The sequence below is a fragment of the Phascolarctos cinereus genome, unplaced genomic scaffold, assembly GCF_003287225.1.
Source record: "Phascolarctos cinereus isolate Bilbo 61053 unplaced genomic scaffold, phaCin_HiC Scaffold_8;HRSCAF=390, whole genome shotgun sequence".
Taxonomy (NCBI): domain Eukaryota; kingdom Metazoa; phylum Chordata; class Mammalia; order Diprotodontia; family Phascolarctidae; genus Phascolarctos; species Phascolarctos cinereus.
In genome coordinates, this window is record NW_027556291.1 from 68,952,697 (window position 1) to 68,971,890 (window position 19,194).

Genomic DNA, 19,194 nt, shown 5'->3' on the forward strand with positions numbered 1-19,194 from the left:
GCAGCCTTAGACTCTGGCTGCCCAGAAAGGGAGGAATGGGGTCTCTCAAACAATTGGAAACTCAGAAGTGGGAAAGCTTCCAGGAGACTAGTATTGGCAACCTTTGTGGCTGGTTGCCTAGAAGAGGAGAATCCACACTTTGTTCCACAAAGTTGGGAAGGAAACAGGGCAAGATGAGGGTGGGAAGAAAAGCAAAGACTAAGGCCTGGAAAAGTGGGGATGGAAGGTTTTGTTTCTGTGTGAGGCACAGTTCCTTGATATCAGGCCTTGGGGTGGGGGAGGCAGTGGGGGGAGTTTATGCAGGGGCCACAGAGGACACAGAAGAGACCTCTGTCCTAGAGGTGCTAGAAACTTCAGAGCCATCATCCACCTTCTTCCCAAAAAGCTGTAGGATGCAGGTTCGGAACTGGAAAGACAGAAAGCATTAGACAATGTTGCAAAGCGGACCTGCGCTAAGTATTTGATTCATCATGTGCCATCAGAAAAACTCCATAATCTTTCCTTCTGCCTCTACTTTCTTCCAGCCTTAAGAATACTCTAGATTAGACAGACTCATAGATGGAGTATGTGAGCAACTATCAGAACACTCTAAATGTTCATTGGAACACTAATGAACACCCTGTTATCAATTGCTGACATTTACATAGCACTTTACATATTATCTCATTTGACCCTCACAACAGCCTTCAGATGAGAAACTGAAATAAAGGCACACTGCTGGTAATGGCCAGAGAAGCTGGCCTCCAGACAAGTTTAGCCCTCTGGCCATAGCACAAGGCTGCAGAGAGAGAGCTCCTTACTGTTCTGTCACCTTGGACAGCAACTGGCCTCGCCTAAAAATGGACACCTTCATGGCAGTCATGCAAACCATCTCAGGATGTCTGGACACATCTAGGTGGGGAAGAAACCTCTAAAAAAAAGCCTCGAGGAAGTGGTGCATGGTGTTCCTTCCCCTTTTTCTGTCCTGTTGTTCCTGGGGAAGGTCAGAAGAGTAAGGGAGCATTGAATGGGCCTTTCTCTACTATGCCAACCTCTTCTCCTCCACCCAGAAGAGCTCATTTAGATCTAGTGTTTTTTTTTTCTTTTGCCAGTTGGTTCCTGAGAGGATCTGGGAAGCCTTAACTTCTAGACAAGTCCCCTCATCATATCTGAACTGATGCCAATTTTTTTTTTAAATTAGCCCAAATCAGGGGCAGCTATGTGGCACAGTGGATAGAGCTCCAGCCTTGGAGTCAGGAGGACCTGAGTTCAAATCTGGCCTCAGACACATAACACTTACTAGCTGTGTGACCCTGGGCAAGTCACTTAACCCCACTGCCTAGCCAAAAAGCAAAATAACAAAACAAAAAAAAATTAGCCCAAATGTACGCCAGTCATTCAAGAAATTTCTTAAAATTGTAACTCCACTACATTCACCCCTTTCCCTTCCCCTCCTCATGCACTCTCTCTCTCTCTCTCTCTCTCTCTCTCTCTCTCTCTCTCTCTCTCACACACACACACACACACACACACACACACACACACACATACACACACACACACACACACACACACACATATACACACACTGAAAGTAGCTGTGGGCTTCCCTGGATGAATAAAAGCAACTCACATTTATATATTACTTTAAGGTGTGCAGAGCATTTTACCACATTATCTCATTTAATCCTCACAACAACCTTTGGGGTAGATGCTCTAATTATCCCCATTTCACAGATGAGAAAACGGAGGCTGAGAAAGGTTAAATGACTTGCCCAGAGTAATACAAGCTGGAAAGTATCAGAGGTGGGATCTGAAGCCAGATCTTCCTTGACTCCATGGTATGGAAAGGCAACATGATTTCTTTAAGAGAAAATGATGCAGGGGCAGCTAGGTGGCACAGCGGATAGAGCACCGGCCCTGAAGTCAGGAGTACCTGAGTTCAAATCCGGCCTCAGACCAAACACTTGACACACTTACTAGCTGTGTGATCCTGGGCGAGTCACTTAACCCCAATTGCCTAAAAATAAATGAATAAATAAATAAATGAAAATAATTTTTTTAAAAAAGAAAATGATGCTTCAATAACTTACTAAAGTACTCTGGGGGTTTGGGGGTGGTGGTGGTAAGAATGTGGACAAGGTGAAACAAGCAAATATAATTTGTAAGAGATTTTTCAAAGCCCTTGGCAAGATTCCATGCCAGTCTCCACACTGATTCTTGGAGTGTCCCACATCCCCACCTGGAAAAGCGGCCACAGTGAAGAGGGTGAACATTCTAAGTATGGTAGACAGCCTGTGCAAAAATGTGTCATGTAAGGATTACATCAGAGGCAACCATGAGAAAAAGTCTACAAAGACAGTTTGGAACCACATTGTAAAGAGTTTTCCTACAGACAGTAGGAAACCAATGAAGCTTCTTGAGCAGAGGATGGGGGAAAAGAGGGGAGGGAAAGCCACTAGACTCCACAATTATTACAGGGCCTTCCTAATAACAATGACTAACATTTAGATAGTGTTTACTATGTGCCAGGCACTTTACAATTATTTCATTTGATCCTTACAACAACCCTATGGAGTAGGTGTTAATATTATCCCCATTTTACAGATGAGGAAACTGAGGCAGGCAGAGGTGAAGTGACTTGCCCAGGGTCACCCCAGAGGTTGTCTGAGGTTGCATTTGAAGTTAGGTCTTCCTGACTCCAGGCCCAGAGCTCTGCCCACTGTGCTACCCAGCTGCCCTGATATGAAGCAAGATGATGAAGATTTCAGAATAGCAAGAGAGAGAGAGGATAGTGTAAAAGTCTATAAAATCTTGACAGTAATGCAAAGGGTAACTAGGGATTTGTTTTCTAAAGCCTAGAATACTGGACCTGGGCTGAGTCCCTTGAAGTTTGAGAAAGGTAGTTTGGGAGCCATTTTTTTCCAAGGCAGATAGTAAATGCAGGAAGATGGTTTCCCAGAGTAGTGAGATATGAAGTCAAAATACCAATCCATTTAAGAAGAATATGCGAGATTAGAAAAAGCAATGGGTTTCCCACTTACTACCCATGTGACTTCAAGCAGATCTCTATACCACTATCCTCTATAAAATGACAGGGTTGGACTGGATGACTTCCCACGGTCTTTCTAGATCTAAATCTGTGATCTTATTTGAAATCAGTGGATCGGGGTGCATAAAAAATTGGCCCTGCCTCTTCTTGATGCAAGCCTGCTATTTCATTGTTACAGAGAAATTCCAGGTAAGGAAAATCCCTCGAACAATGCAAATTAGCAACTTTTCTGATGCCGAGGCACTGAGAGGGTTAGTGACCAACATGTGTCAGAGGCAGAATTTGAACCTGAGTCTTCCTGACTCCAAGGCCAGCTCTCTATCTATTGTACCAGGCTTATTAGTATTAGTATCAATACTGTTCTCTTACTTTCTTTTTCTTGGGTTGTTTTTTTTTTTTGGTCTGTGTTTTCTTTCACAACATGAATAATATGAAAATATGTTTTGCATGACTGCACATGTATAACGTTTACCAAATTGCTTGCTATCTCAGGAAGGGCGAGTGGGAGAGAATTTGGAACTCAAAATTGTAAAAAATGAAGGTTAAAAATTGTTTTCACATGTAATTGGGAAAAATAAAATGTTAAAATTCCCCAAAAAAAGTATTAGTGTTAATATTAGTACAAGTATTATTACCTTGGTGACCTTGGGTACTGCCCCATCTGAGCCTCAGTTTCCTCATCTGTAAAAACAGACAATCTAGAAGATCTCTTTCAATGCTAAATCTTATGATACTCTGATCCTAATCTATGGCTGGTAGATGCTAACAGGTTCTTGAGGGCTATACATGCAATCATGTTCTCCCATCAACTCTCTGGCCCTTAGAGGACTGTTACATACAAGATAGTGGGTAGTACAGACCACTATTTAGTTCAATGCTTTATGGCCAATTCTGAGGTCGCTCACACAGAGAGTGGCAGGGCTGATGTTCTAGTTCTTGATGTCCTACTTACCTGCCGGTTCATGAAGACATATATGATGGGGTTGTAGATAGTGGCACTCTTGGCAAAGTAGGCAGGCAAGGATGCCATCAAAGGGTGGAAGGCGTAGCCAGGGTTGGCTGCTGCAAAGCATGCGAAAAAGGTATAGGGCCCCCAGCAAAAGCAGTAGGCAAGGATCATTACCACCACCATGCGGGACACTTCCCTCTCCGCCTTCTGGGTAGACTCCGATTCCTTCTGTTGCTTAGCAACCTAAGGGAAGGATGCAGCCAATGAGGCACAGGCAAATATGAGCCATTGCTAAGACATCACAAATTGGGGCAATTGCTCTGGGTCCTGTGCCTTAGGATCTACACTAGGCCCCCTTCTCCCAGCCCCCCCCCACATGCATGCACACATGCACGCATGCATAACAATAACTCAAGGAGTTCTTTGGATTAGAATTCTCATATAAAACATTGATTTTTTTGGTCTTCATCATCGTCAGTCATTATTTGACCAGAAAACTTATTCAGAGCTCAGAAGAAATTTGGATTTGGGGTTGGCTCCTTGGAAGTTGGAAGATGATAAGACCATGGCCTTTGAAATCTGTGTTCTGCACTAACACATTGTTGGTGGAGTTGTGAAATGATCCAGCCATTTTGGAGAACAATTTGGAACTATGCCCAAAGGGCTACAAAAATGTGCATACCCTTTGATTCAGCAATAGCACTTCTAGGGCTGTATCCCAGAGAGATCATACAAATGGGAAAAGGACCCACATGTACAAAAATATTCATAGCAGCTTAGCAGCTCTTTTTGTGGTGGCAAAGAATCGAAAATTGAGAGGATGCCCATCAATTGGGGAATGGCTGAGCAAGTTGTGGTATGTGAATGTAAGGGAATACGACTGTACTGTAAGAAATGATGAGCAGGCTGACTTCAGAAAAACCTGGAAAGACTTGTATGGTCTGATGCTGAGTGAAGTGAGCAGAGCCAAAAGAATGTTGCACACAATAACAGCCATGTTGTGCGATGACTAATATTGATAAATTTAACCCTTCCCAGCAGTACAAGGGTCTAAGACATCTCCAGAGGCTTCGTGATGGAAAATGCTATCCACATCCAAAGAAAGAACTATGGAAGTTGAATTGCTATTTTTTTTCTCTTCTGTTGAGTTTTGTTTCCTCTTTCTGATGGTTCCTCCTATTGGTTTTAATTTTTACTTACAACATCACTAATGTGAAAATATGTTTAACAGGAATGTAAATGTATAGCACGTATCAGATTGAGCACCGTCTTGGGGAGGGTGGTGGGGAGGAAGGGGGAGAAGAATTTTAAACTCAAAAGCATATGGAAGTGATTGTTGATAAATCAAAATAAATTAATAAAATAAATTTTAAAAAAAGAAATCTGTGTTCTGCTCAGGTCTCTCCTTCAAGTAGGAAATATATGTGTGTGTGTGTGTGTGTGTATGTGTATATATATGTATATATATGTGTGTGTATATATGTGTATGTATATGTATATATATACACACATATACATATGCACACATATATATGTGTGTGTATATATATATATATCTTGAGTGTGGAGGAATGAGAAGTCTCCTCAATTCCCTTTCTAAATTCTTTCCTAGAGTACCTCCAAAGGACAATGACTCTCTCTCATCTAGCATCTGGCCAGTTCCAGGAGACATCCTGGTGGAGTGGGAAGAACCTTCAATTTGTAGGACCTGAGTTCAAATCCTGCTACCTGTGTGACCTTAGGCAAGTAAATTCACCTCTCTTAGACTTGGTTTCCTCATCTATCAAATGAAGGACTGGATCAGAGGATCTCTGAGATCCTCTCTAGCTTAAAGTCTGTGATCTTTTGACCTTTCTAGGTGACCTGCACAGAAAAGTCCTTGACCACCCCACTCCTTTCCCCACCCCTTGCACAACTCTTGACCTTGAGTAAGTGACTTTGACTTTCTAGGCCTCAGTTTCCACCTCTGTAAAATGAGGGAGCTGGGCTAGATGACTGTGTTCCTATGCTCCATATGACACTCTAAAGCTCCTGTCAGCTCTAAAGCTTTTAGATGATTTCCAACTTCCTGTCAACTGCGTAGTGATTCAAGGAGGCAGCCAGAAGGAGGGAGATGCCACCAGCCCTTGTTTAGACTGGAAGCAACTTCAGCGCCCAGCAATACAGGATTGGTATAATGAATGGTGGTATGTGAACGTAAGACCTTTATGAAATAGTGCAAAGCAAGAAAAAACAAACAGAACCAGAAGAATGGTGTCAACCAGCAGTTCTCAACATGTGGCTTCTGGGGGTCCCTGAGATCATTTGAAGGACTCTGGGAAGTCCAAAGGATTTTCATAATAGTACTAAGATGTTTCAATTTCAAATATGATAGTTAATGCTAGATATAACTCACATAAATAAAAACTTTGGGGATCTTTTATAATTTATAAAAGTGTAAAGGGTTCCTGAGACCAAAAACTTTGAGAATTACTGGAGTAAAAACTATGATAGGATGCAAAATGACTGAAAATGATTAGATGAAGAATCCTGACAGGAATTTAGGGGGAGAAACTGAGAAAGCGCTGATTGAAATCAAGTCATGTAAATGAGAGGCAGTGAGGCATCATGCCAACAGAACTAGAGCTGGCCTAGAAGTCACAAGGACCTGGGCTCAAGAGCTGACTGACCATGCTGGCACTTGCAGGCAGCCCCATGAAACTCTCTGAGGCTCGAAATTGAAGAGCCTGTGCTCCCACATTGATGAGAGGGACTTTCCCACATCTATGAAATCACAGGCTCATTCCCACAACCCTACCCCCACCAGAATAAAAGTTTCAATAGAGTAAAGTATGGTTGTTTGTACTGATATTTAATTAAGTTTTTAATAAAACGTTTATTTTTTTTCCAAGTCTCACCATCCACAATCAAACTGACGATGGTCCCACTCTCAGTGAGGCAGAAAGGGGCTGGCACTCTCTAAGGCTTTGATGACTCCCCCAATCACTATCAAAGTCTCTAAGGGACCATGGCCTGCCCTGGGGCGGGATAATAATTCATAATAATATTAGACATCTATGTAGCACTTACTGGTTTATAAAACATTTTACATGCATGCTCCCATTTAAGCCTTGCAATAATTCTGTCCACTGAGTGCTATTATTATTTCCATTTCCAAATGTTCACATGGACTATTTGTGCCCAACCTATGGTAGAGCACTTCAAGCTCGTATTGGTCTGATCAGCTACAGTCCAATGCATTGTACCTCAACCCCAATATAATGATGTCATTTTGGTCCTCTTTGAGAATGAAGGACAATAGCCAAACAACTGACTATTTCCATTTTACAGATGAAGAAACAGATGCTCAGAGACATTAAATGAAATGCCCAGGGTCACACAGCAGGATTTGAGCCCAGGTTTTCCTAATTTCCTACCTAGCACTCTATCTGCTATGCCAGGCTGTACTCACTCGAAGTTGGGATGTCCTAAGGAGGAAGCTGGGCCCCTAGGGGGTCCTGGCCTCATTGGATAAGCCTTTGGTCAGAGTGTCTTCTACTGTGCCCCTGGATTACTGCAGAGAGCAATAAAGAGGACCAAGATTGGCAAGGCAGTCATAACCCATTAGAGGGTGGGGGGGTGCCAGGCAAAGAGGACACTAGGAGGACTGGGGATGGGGTGATAGAAGGAGGCCCCTAGAGTTTGAAGGTGAGGACCTATACTGTATTTGGATCCTAGGCTCTTCCATTGTGTTACTGTGGCCAAGTCACTTCCCCTTCCTGGGCCTCAATTTCCTCCTCTGTAAAATGAAGGGGTTGGTCTAGATGTCCTCTGAGGTCCTTTCCGACTCTCAGTTTGTGATCCTGTGATCCTATGATCCCATCAGCAACATTAAGGGACAGACCTGGATTCAGGGAGACCTGGGTTCAAGTCCTGCTTCTGACACATACTGTCTGTGTGATTATGGACAAATCAAGACCTCTCTGGGCCACGAGAAGCTTATTAAGACTATAGGGAGGGGCAGCTAGGTGGCCGGTAGAACACCGGCCCTGAAGTCAGGAGGACCTGAGTTCAAATCTGGCCTCAGACCAAACACTTGACACTTACTAGCTGTGTGACCCTGGGCAAGTCACTTAACCCCAACTGCCTAAAAATAAAAACAAAAAAAAAAGGGAAAAAAAGACTATAGGGAACAGATGAACTGCATGGATTTGCATCACTGGAAGGAATTTCCATAATGGAAGTTCTCTACACTAATAAAGTAACAGATCTGAAGCAAGGAAATAAAATCCCTTCAAAAAGTACCTCACTTAACTGTGCTTTGAGCTACCCTAGGGAGCCAGGTCAATCTTCATTTGCAATTCTCTCACTGCAACTGGAGAGCTGAAAATAAAGTCCAGTGGCAGTCTATGACCACTAAGGTCAAATAGGAACTCTTCTGTTTGGCCTTTAAAGTCCCAAGTGCCCTTTCCAGCTTCCCTTTACATGGTCACCAGTCTAGCCAGACTGTCCTTCGGGCTCATCCTCATACACAAAATGCTCCACCACTGGGCTCCCTGCCTTCTTACATTTCAGGGGTGTGAGCCCTCCTCACCTTTGCCTCTTCTAGTTCCGACTTTCCTTCAAATCCCATCTCAAAAACCATCATCTACAAGAAGACTTTCAAGACATGACCAATGCCTTCCCACCCCCAGCTCCAGCATGCTCCTCAAAAATATATTGTGTTCCTTTGGCATGTATTTGTTTTCAATTATATTATTATATTCAATTATATTATTATATTATTATTATATTATATATTAATATATTGTATCATGTTTTATTATATTTTATTATATTATTATAAATCATATTGTGTTTAGTAAATATTTGGTTTAGACTAATATATGTTTTTTATATATATATATATATATATTATATGTGTGTGTGTGTGTGTGTGTGTGTATGTATGTATGTATGCAGTCATCCCTTCCACATCGCGACTTTCCCCATCATGGTTTCAATATAGCATGGGTCGGCATAAGAAATTAAATGGGGATTCTGGGGGAATTTTGAGGAAGCTGCAGACAACACTTGAAGGCCAGCAGAAGACACAGAGCCTATGACCAAATACTTAATGCCTCATAAACTTAAAAGAAAAAATTCAGACTTCTTCCTTGGTATGATGTGAAATCATAAAAAAAAAAAAAATTTATGTGGATTTTTCAGATGCCAAGGAACACAGCACCCCTAACCCTCACAATGCAGAAGGGATAACTAGAGAGAGACAGAGACAGAGACAGAGACAGAGACAAAGAGAGAGAGACACACACAGAGAGAGACAGAGAGACAGAGACAGAGAAACACAGAGAGAAAGACACGGAGAGAGACACGGAGACAGAGTGAGACAGAGAAAGACAGAGACAGAGAGACAGAGACAGAGACACAGAGACAGAGACACAGAGACAGAGAGTGAGACAGAGAGACAGACAGAGAAACACAGAGAGAAAGACACAGAGAGAGACACAGAGAGAGACACAGAGACAGAGTGAGACAGAGAAAGACAGAGACAGAGAAACAGAGACAGAGAGACACAGAGAAAGAGACACAGAGACAGAGAGTGAGACAGAGAGAGACAGAGACAGAGACAGAGACACAGAGAGAGACACACAGAGACAGAGAGACAGAGAGACAGAGAGACAGAGACAGAGAGACACAGAGACAGAGACACAGAGACAGAGAGTGAGACAGAGAGAGACAGAGAGACACAGAGAGAAAGACACAGAGAGAGACATGGAGACAGAGTGAGACAGAGACAGAGACAGAGACAGAGAGACACAGAGAGAGACACACAGACACAGAGAGTGAGACAGAGAGACAAAGAGAGAGACAGAGAGACAGAGACAGAGAGACACAGAGAGAGAGACACAGAGACAGAGAGACAAATGAAGGTGGTGAGAGAGCTGGAGGCAGAATGGATAAGAGAGTCAGACTTGGGGACAGAAAGCTGTGCGTTCAAGCCTCACCTCTGATACTTACTAGCTATATGATCCTGGGCACATCACTCTCTTAACCTCAGCATCTCCTCCTAATGCCTCAAGGATCTCCCTCCCAGGGTTGTTATAAGACTAAAACGATATCATGTCTCGAAATGCTTTCTAAATGTATGGAGCATTATTAGCTGAGTTGCACATTCCACAACTCATCTGAAGAGTTCAAGGAATCTGTTAAAAGCATCTCTCGATGGACTGGTTTGGGTGCATTGAATGGCTTCCACCCTCAGTCCTACCACTTACTGCCTGCATGACCTTGGATAAGTCATTTCCCCTTCCCGGGCCTCAGTTTCCTCCTCTGTAAGATGAGGGGGTTGGACTTAATAGTCTCTGGGGTTCCTCCCAGCTCCATATCCAGAGTCCTATGATTCCACAATCTGATCCCTCCTTCTTTGGGGATTCCTCTACACTTAGGGTATTTTTCACATGCTGGACAGGTTCAGAACGATCATAATAATAGTAAATATTTATACAGCACTTTAAGGTTTATAAAGCAATTTACACACATTCTCTTATTTAAGCCCTGTAATACTCCTATCCACTAAGTGCTATTATTATCATCCCCATTTTACAGAAGAAATCAATGCTCAGAAACATAAGTGATTTGCCCAGTCACACAGCTGTTAAATGTCCAAGGCAGGATTTGAACTCTGGTCTTCCCATCATCCACCATTCACTCCATTCACTATGCCCTGTTGCCTTTCAGATTCTTCGCTAGTCTCTTACTGCTGGGAAGCTTGAGCCAGAGCCCCTGCCAACGTGGACTTTTTGAGGTGAAAGGATACTCACTGCCCGGATGGCCAGCCACACTTGGACATAGCAGAGGAGGATGATGCTGAGAGGGAAGATGCAACAGGTGGACATGAGGACAATCATGTAAGACTGAACGCCAGGGTCGGAGCTGCCACTAAACACGTCAGGGCCACAGGAAGTCTTCAGCCCATGAGGCCAGTACCTGAGAATGAAGGGACAAGACTGAAACTGAAGGGCAAGCAGAAGACCCAGGCTTTGGGGCTATCACATGACCTTATCACATAGGCTCTGGGGCCTGAAGTCAGGAGAAGCCTGGATTTAATAGCTGAGGAAGCTGAGGCCCAGAGTAGAGCAAAGCTCTTGCCCAGGGCCACAAGATAAGGAGGAGCAGATTCAGGATTTGAAGCCAGATTCTCTGACTCCAAACCCCACACTCTTTCCTATGAGCCAACATGCAGTTCAACAATGCTCCCAAAAGCATGTATCAAGCATCTACTGTGTACCAAGCCCTGCACTAGGGATACAATGGCAAAGTAGTCTCTGTCCTCTTATTGTCCTATCATTTTTCAGTCATGTCTGACTCTTCATTTCTCCATTTGGGGTTTTCTTGGCAGAGATACTGGAGTGGTTTGCCATTTCCTTCTCCAGTGAATTAAGGCAAACAGAGGTGAAGTGACTTGTTCAGGGTCACACAGCTAGTAAGTGTCTGAGGCCAGATTGGAACTCAGGTCTTCCTGACTCCAGACTTGGCATTCTATCCACTGCAGTACCACCTAGCTTAGGAGGCGCCTAATAAAGGATGACTGAGGAATACTATTCCCATCCCTCTAGAACACAGCTCCTTCTAGAGAAAATATACTAGACCCAAGTTCCATGCCTGAAGACACTGCTCAGAGCTCGGCTAGCTCAAACCCCTGTTTTTTCAAAGAGGGAAACACAAGTATAGTAAAGGGGAAACCAGATCACACTTTGAGAAATGCTATGATAGATTATAAACTCAGCTGGAGGGATCATCTCATTCAAACCCATCTTTTTCAGAGGAGAAAACTGATGCACACAGAGGAGAAGACCACTCCTTTGTGCTTGGATCCTCATACCTCACAGCCTTCCTTTCTTTCTCTGGTCTAACCTTAATTCCTTCTGCTGCAGTTTTAGCACTTTCCTTGGCTTGGCTCTGCTCACTCCCCAAAGGGTTAGGAGGAGTATGGAGTATGGCGGTCAAAGGTCAAAGGACACCTGCCGACATCACCAAGAGTCAGAGGGTCCTCAGAGAGGAGTATGGGGGGAAGGGCATGGTAGAAACCTCTTAAAGCTTTGAGTTAGCACTTTCAGAAGAACCCCAGTAAGAGAGAGAAAGCACTTATTAAGTGCACTTATTAAGTGCCTACTATATGCCAATCACTGTGCTAAGCACTTTACAAATATTATTTCATTTGATTCTCACAACAATCCTGGGGGTAGGTGCGATTATTATCCCTATTATATAGTTGAAGAAACTGAGGCAGACAGAGGTTAAGTGATTTGTCCAGGGTCACATAGCTAGCAAGTATCTGGGCCAGATTTGAACCAGTGCTCTATCCACTGCACCACCTAAATGGATTGACAGAAAGGCAGATAAATAAAGAAAGGAAAGACCAAACAATGTCATTTTACAGATAAGGAAACTAAGGCTCAGAGATGGAATGTGGAGCCAAAGCCAGTATACCTGACTGAACATTAAGGAGATGAAGCAACCTAAGGCACAGACTTATTGGTCTCCTTTGCCTAAAAGAACCAAACTTCTTAATTTTACAGATGGGAAAACTCAAGGCCAGAGAAAGTTCCTAGTGCCCCATGTTCCAGCACAAGTTGGTGGCAGAACTAGCACTCAAAATCCTAGAGACAATGGAAGGGGAGCCAAGTTGCCAGAGGCCTACTTTGCTACCAACTCACCATGTGACCCTTAGCTGAACTCTGTCCCACTCTGGTCTATAGTTTCTCCTCATGTAAAATGGGGAGAAAATTGGCATAATCCACCCGATAAAATGTCATAAGAACAAAACAAAACAAATAGATGTAACATAAGAGCATCAGAGAAATGAAAGTAATAGTGTGTGGTAGAGAGGGCAGCTAGGTGGTGCAGTGGATAGAAAGCTGGAGAAGAAAACATGGCAAATCAGTCCAGTATCTTTGCCAAAAAAAACCCCAGCCCAAATGGGGTCACAAAGAGTCAGACACAACAGTAGATAGAGCACCAGGCCTGCAGTCAGGAAGACCGGAGCTCAAATCCAACCTCACGCTTCCTAGCTGTATGATCCTGAGCAAGTCACTTAAACCTCTCTGGGCCTCAGTCTCTTCATTTGTAAAATGGAGATAAGAACAGCACCTACTTCTCAGAGTTGTTGTAACAATCAAATGAAATCATATTTGTAAAGCACTTAGCACATAGTAGGTGCTTAGTTGTTGTTTTTCTTCTTCCTTGAAGACCAATGTCATCATGGGGTGACATCTTGACTTGCTGGTGGATTGGATTTAAATGAGGCAATTAAGTCCTCAGCCTCACTCTCTCTTCCAGAGTGATCAAAGGTGCTTAATAAATACTTGTTCATTTTCCTGATTGACTCTCTTCGGTTTTGACACAGTATTTATGCTCCCTCTCATCAAACTGGCCTGCTGGCCGTGCACCTGACAGGGCATTCCATTTCCTGCCTCTCCTTCCTTTCCTTTCCTTCTTTCCCGTCATGTCTGGAATGTTCCCTCTCCTCACCTCTGATTAATCCAACGCTCAGCTCAGACACTCTTCCTAGGGCCCCTGCCTTTCCCCTACTCCCACAAGTTAGTAGTATTCTCTCTCTTGAAATCACTTTGTATATAATTTGGGTTTCCTTCTTGGGCCCGAATTGGATCTCCCCAGTATAGCAGAAGCTTCTCAAGAGCATATCCTTTGTATCACTATCGCAGGGTCTTACAAATTTGGAGGAGGGGGAAGGAAGGGAGAGGACATCCATAGGTATGATTTTGTTGGGAATTCCTGGTGAGGAAACTCTCTCCAAAAGTATAGATCTGCACCCAGAATCGCAGAGCCTATGATAAACTGACCATAGAAGGCATTTAATACATGTTTGGTGGATTGAATTGAATCAAGCTGCATATAATTCAAGCCCTGGTGAGGTTTCTGTGTTTCATTTATTATTATTAACAATAATATCATGCGTCGTCTTGGGGAGGGTGATGAGGAGGAAGGGGGAGAAAAATTTTAAACTCAAAAGCATACGGAAGTGATTGTTGATAAATCAAAATAAATTAATAAAATAAAAAAAAGAAAGAATAATAATAGTAATAACTCCCATTTCTCTGGTACTTTAAGGTTTGCAAAGCACTTTCCTCCCACCAACCCTGTGGAGGAAATAGTAGAATACCATTATTCCAATTTTACAGAGAAAACTGAGGCCCAGAGAACTGTCACGCAGCAAGTATACATGATTCTACCTGATACGTGAACTCTGAGGAAAGGATGGTTGAGCCTTACTCCTTGGAATGCTCACCTGCTCCAGCCAAATAGGGGTGGCGAAGTCCAGACAGCTGCCCAGACCCAGGAGAAGACGATGCCTACCATGGCCAGCTTGGCATCAAACTTCACATTACCAAAAGGCTTGCACACCACCACCCACCTCTCCCAGGAAATGATGGCCAGGGACCAGAGACCTGTGATGCCTAGAGAAAGAAGGGAGAAAAGCAAGGGATGGAGTCAGCAGGGACTGAGGTGAGGCCAACAGGGGAGTCAAGAGATCTTGAGGTGTGAAGAGACTGACTGCCTCTCATCTCTCACTCGGGCCCCCATCAATCAGTCCAATGGGGGAGAGGCATCAGGACTTCCAGGGAGAGACATGCTCTCAGCCTCCCAACCACCCAGAAAAAAATTCCTTCCTTCCTTCCTTCCTTCCTCCATCCCTCCTTCCTTCCTTCCTCCATCCCTCCTTCCTTCTCTTCTCCCTTTCTTCCTTCTTTTCCTCCCTCTTCCTTCCTTTCTTCTTTCCTTCCTTCCCTCTTTTCTTTCTTTCTTCCTTTCTTTTTCTATTGTATCTCCTTCCCTTCCTTTTTTCTTTCCAACACTATGCAAATGCACATAAAATTCCTCATCTCTCACTCTTTTTCCCCACTTTTTTCTTTCCTTCTCTTTTACAAATTGCTTTTCCATTCTCATTTCTATAGCTTGGCCACACCTTAACATTAGGGCGGCTCTGCCAAAGCCATAGTCATTTCTGCTTTCTGGCACTTCCTCTCACTTTCATAAACTTTCGGACATCTGGAGCAAGCACCAGGCTTCAGTTGGGGTTCAGCTGCACAAGGCAGGAGCAGGTGGGAACTCAGCCCAGCCAATCATCTTGGAGAAACCTATTGTAACCAATCATTCTTGCTAAGTGAGTACTAAGGTCTATTGTGTCTGCCTGGTGAAGGAGTGAGAGAGCCCCCCCAAATTCTGTCCCCTCTCAATCGAGCATCACCTTAGGCCCATCTCTGTTTCCAGGCTGCTCCTGGAGCTGCCTTACCACATAGAGAGACAGTGTAGCCCTCCAGGACACACAGCGGGTGGCCCAGGATGAAGTAGCCATAGATCTGGTTGATGACACTGATAGTGCTAGCAATGATGGTCTCTCCCAGGTCAGCCACAGCCAAGTTCACCAGGATCCAGTTCAGGGGGTGGCGCAATTTCTTGAACTTCATGGTTGCCACCAGCACCAGCCCATTGGTGAAGATTGATGCGATGACCACAAAGACCATCCAGAGGCTTGTGAGATTGTATACCCAGCGTGGGGCGATGTGATAATTGGGACCTTCAAATGGGCCTATAGGAGGGGGGCATTGAGTGGTTGATGGGAAAGATTAGAGAGAAAGCAGTCATATAATGAAGCCTGGGGTGGGAGCCCCCTTCCAAAAACCAAGTTGTTAGATGAGGCACTTGGAAACCATGTCCAAAAAGAACATTTCCCCCAACCAGAGGAGAAGCCCCAATAGCTAATGTTGGGCTGCCTTTATGCTACCACCCACCAAGGGGGAAAGGTAATTCATGAAGCCTGGATTGGATTTCTCCTTCCATGACACCATTCCTGGGTTCAGAACCTTTCTTCCCTCCACCCTCTGCCCTTCTTGGTCATCTTCCTTGGTGAAGCCTGCCCTGCTCACTAAATCCTTGAGTTTCCCATCTCTGTCTTTAATGATGTTTCTTTCTGAGCAAGTTTTTCTATGTCTCTGTTCTAGCTTCATGTTTCCCCCATTCAGTGATTCCCCCATTCATTCAGTGATCTACCAGTGTCTTCTAGGTGACAGGAGGGGTCCTGTGAGGGTCTACCTGGGTGGACATTTGCTTTGTTGGCCCCTTTTCATTCCCAAATGAGAATGGCCTGAGCCTTTATCCACTCTACCCATTGATGTCCAGCCCACTGGCCTGGGGCGGGAAGGGCAATGTGCCCTGTTCACCGGTGACCTCTCTAACATCTTGGGCACACACTCACCCCTTGTGTTGTTGCTGTTGGTATAAACAAAAAGGCTTGCCCGAGTAGTCTCCTCGCTCTCGTCCGCCGCCAAGCCAAGAACCCTGCAGGGTCCCCTGCCTGTGTCATGGCCCCCTTACTTTTTTCCCTTTCCCTACCCTCTCTATGCTCCTCAGCCACTTATCCACAGCTCTTCCTCTGCTCTGAAGCCTTCCTCCACCCCTCCCCCACCTGCTGTCTGTCCTGGTGGTAGCCCAGTCACTGGGTTTTATACCAGCCTTACTGGATTAGCTGTGGCCTTCCTCACCTTCCAAGCTCCCCAAATGCTTAAACTTCTGATCTCTTAATTGGGCCAGGGGCTTAAGCCTCTCCATCCCCGTCTCCCCCCCACACCCCATTGGACTACCCAAGGAAAATCATAATCATTTTTTCCATCCATTTGCATTGGACAAGCTTGGAGAAGAGAGGAATAGGGAAGAGAGGACTGTGAGGTGAGGAAGCCCTGGCCAGGCCCTGCAGCATCCTCCTGGTTTCCTTCTTCCAAGGGCAGGACCTGGAGTGGTTGAACTGCCTTGCTCTCCTGGAGCTCTCCAGCCCTGAGGGCCTGTGGTGGTTCTTCAGATTGGGTGGGGCAGATGCTCTCTCCTCTTTTAACCCTAACCCTAATTCCATTTCTATCAAATCCACTGTCCATCTCTAAAGACACTTCTCTGACACTAGAATCTGAGCAGGGGTGAGGCCAGGACATTGGGCCAAGTACTGAATCCATGGGTTCAGGTGGCAGCCAGCTGCTCTCCCTCCCCCTGTGCTCCCTCCTGCCCCCTCCTCTAGGTTGTCCAGCTCAGATCCTACTTCTGGTTGCGGGAGGCCTCCTTTTTCCTCTCCCACTCAGATGGTCTCTCCTTCCATGTCAGAGCCCTCAGGATGGCTCTTGGTGGCTTAGGATCCCCCAGTATAAAGGCCCACACAAAATCTTCCCTCTTGACATTTCCCTCTCTTCTCCCCATTAAGACAGGGAGGGAGGGAGGGAGGAAGGAAGGAAGGAAGGAAGGAAGGAAGGAAGGAAGGAAGGAAGGAAGGAAGGAAGGGAGGGAGGGAGGGAGGGAGGGAGGGAGGGAAGGGAGGGAGGGAAGGAAGGAAGGAAGGAAGGAAGGAAAGAAAGGGAAGGGAAGGAAGGAAGATCAATAAAACATTTAAAAATACATAGAAGAAAATAAAAAGTTCCAAATAGAATACAAACAGGGCAATTTTGTTATTACCTTGTTAAATTTAATATATACTTAAAAAATAAATTGTACACAAAAGAGGTTCAGTTTTATGTACAATCTTCTTTTTTGTTCTTTGTAATTTAAAATGTTTGTTGATGAACTTTGATTATCAGTTCTGTCCTACTCTTCATGACCCTGTGGACATAGCACACCAATGCTGGCCATGGGGTTTTCTTGGCAAAGATACTAGAGTGATTTGCCATTTCCTTCTCCAGTGGAGTAAGGCAAACAGGGTTAAGTGACTTGCCCAGGATCACACAGCTAGTAAGTGCCTGAAGCTGGATTTGAACTTAGGTCTTCTGACTCCATCTACTGAGCCACCTAGCTGCCTTTGTTGATGATTAAGTTTATAATTTTAAAAAATAAAAAATAAAATAAAAACCTTACCCCCCAGCAAAACTCTCTCCTTCCCTTCACTGGCAAACACAGGGTCACAAAGTCCTACTTAGAAGGGATAGGGCATGGGAGGGCAGGGGAGCCTCCTTAGAGGTCACCTAGTCCAACCGCTCAACTTGCATGTAGTTCTACTCTAGCACACCTGGGTTCAAATTCTGATGCTCTGGCACTTACTACCTGAATAAGTAAGTACTTACTCAGTACTTACTACCTCCTCTGGGCTTCAGTTCCTTCCTACATGAGGTGATTAGAAGGGCTTCATTTTGTAACCCTCTGCAATCTGGCTTCCCTTGTTAGCACTCAGTGAAGCCGGCCCCTCCCAGGTCCCCAAATGCAGTGCTGGTGCTCCTTCCTCAGACCTCACTCCCTTTCACCTGCTGCATTGGCCCTACTGAATGGCCCCTCCTGGAAACTCTCTCTTGGCTCAGCAGCTGCTTCTCATGTGACCTGGGGGAACTTGGGGCTCCCCCTTACTAGATTCCCCCCATTAAAATGATGGAGCTGGGATAGATAGCCTCCAAAGCACCATTCCAACTTCTCATTCTGTGAGCTCCGATCTCCTCTTCACGTCCCCAGCCCCCAGATGCTGCTGTTCCCCCAAGGCTCTGGTCTTGGTTCTCTTGGTCTTCTCTCTCTCCCTCTGCAGTCTCATCAACCCTATTGGATTGCCCTGTCACCTGTCTGAAACTGACTGCCCAGTGTACCTCTCAATCACTGACCTTTCAGGCTCAGCTCCAGCCTAGAACCTCCAAGGCTTGGAAGAAGGCTTTCTATGAATACGCTTCTTTCACCTTAAACTCAAGGGGTCCAAGATGGAGCTCATCGCTAGACAGGACAACCAAAACTTTGTCCCAGCTGAAATGCTGACAGGCTGACAGGATAGAACTGAATTGTCCACAAGAGTAATTCATTCAAATAAGAAGAATATAGGATTAGGGTTAGGGATAGGAGCCTAAACAGAGGTCCCACTTCTCTCCCTTGCTGCATCTCCCCAGTCTAGTTCCACCTGGCTCCCATCTCAGGGGGTCTCCAGCCATGGACCTGTGTCCCTGGAGCCTCAGCCTTCTCAGACATGAGGTGGTGTCCCTGGATCTTTTTCCCTACAGGACCTTGTGGCTCAAGGTTTGAAATCTCTTCCCCTTCCCACTAGCACATCCTTAGTTAAATCTGTCCAGGGGGCTCGAATTGCTAGTGACCCTCTGTTCCACTCCATATACCCCATAATGGCTTGCCTTCCCAGCCATCTCATTTCTGTCAGCAGCATGACCACCCTTTCAGACCCCCATGTTATAAATTTTGGAGTCATTTCAGAATT

General features: G+C 44.8%; 1 protein-coding gene across 1 annotated transcript; it reads right to left on the reverse strand.

Moving 5' to 3' along the window:
- Positions 1 to 276: 276 nt before the first annotated feature.
- OPN1MW3 (opsin 1, medium wave sensitive 3) lies at positions 277 to 16,589 on the reverse strand. Its single transcript, XM_078148055.1, has 6 exons — positions 16,523 to 16,589; positions 15,274 to 15,600; positions 14,269 to 14,437; positions 10,781 to 10,946; positions 3,984 to 4,223; positions 277 to 406 (listed from the first exon to the last, which is right to left on the reverse strand). The coding sequence occupies exons 1-6, from the start codon at positions 16,587 to 16,589 to the stop codon at positions 296 to 298; spliced, it is 1,080 nt and encodes a 359-aa protein (XP_078004181.1). The 3' UTR covers positions 277 to 295.
- Positions 16,590 to 19,194: the final 2,605 nt, after the last annotated feature.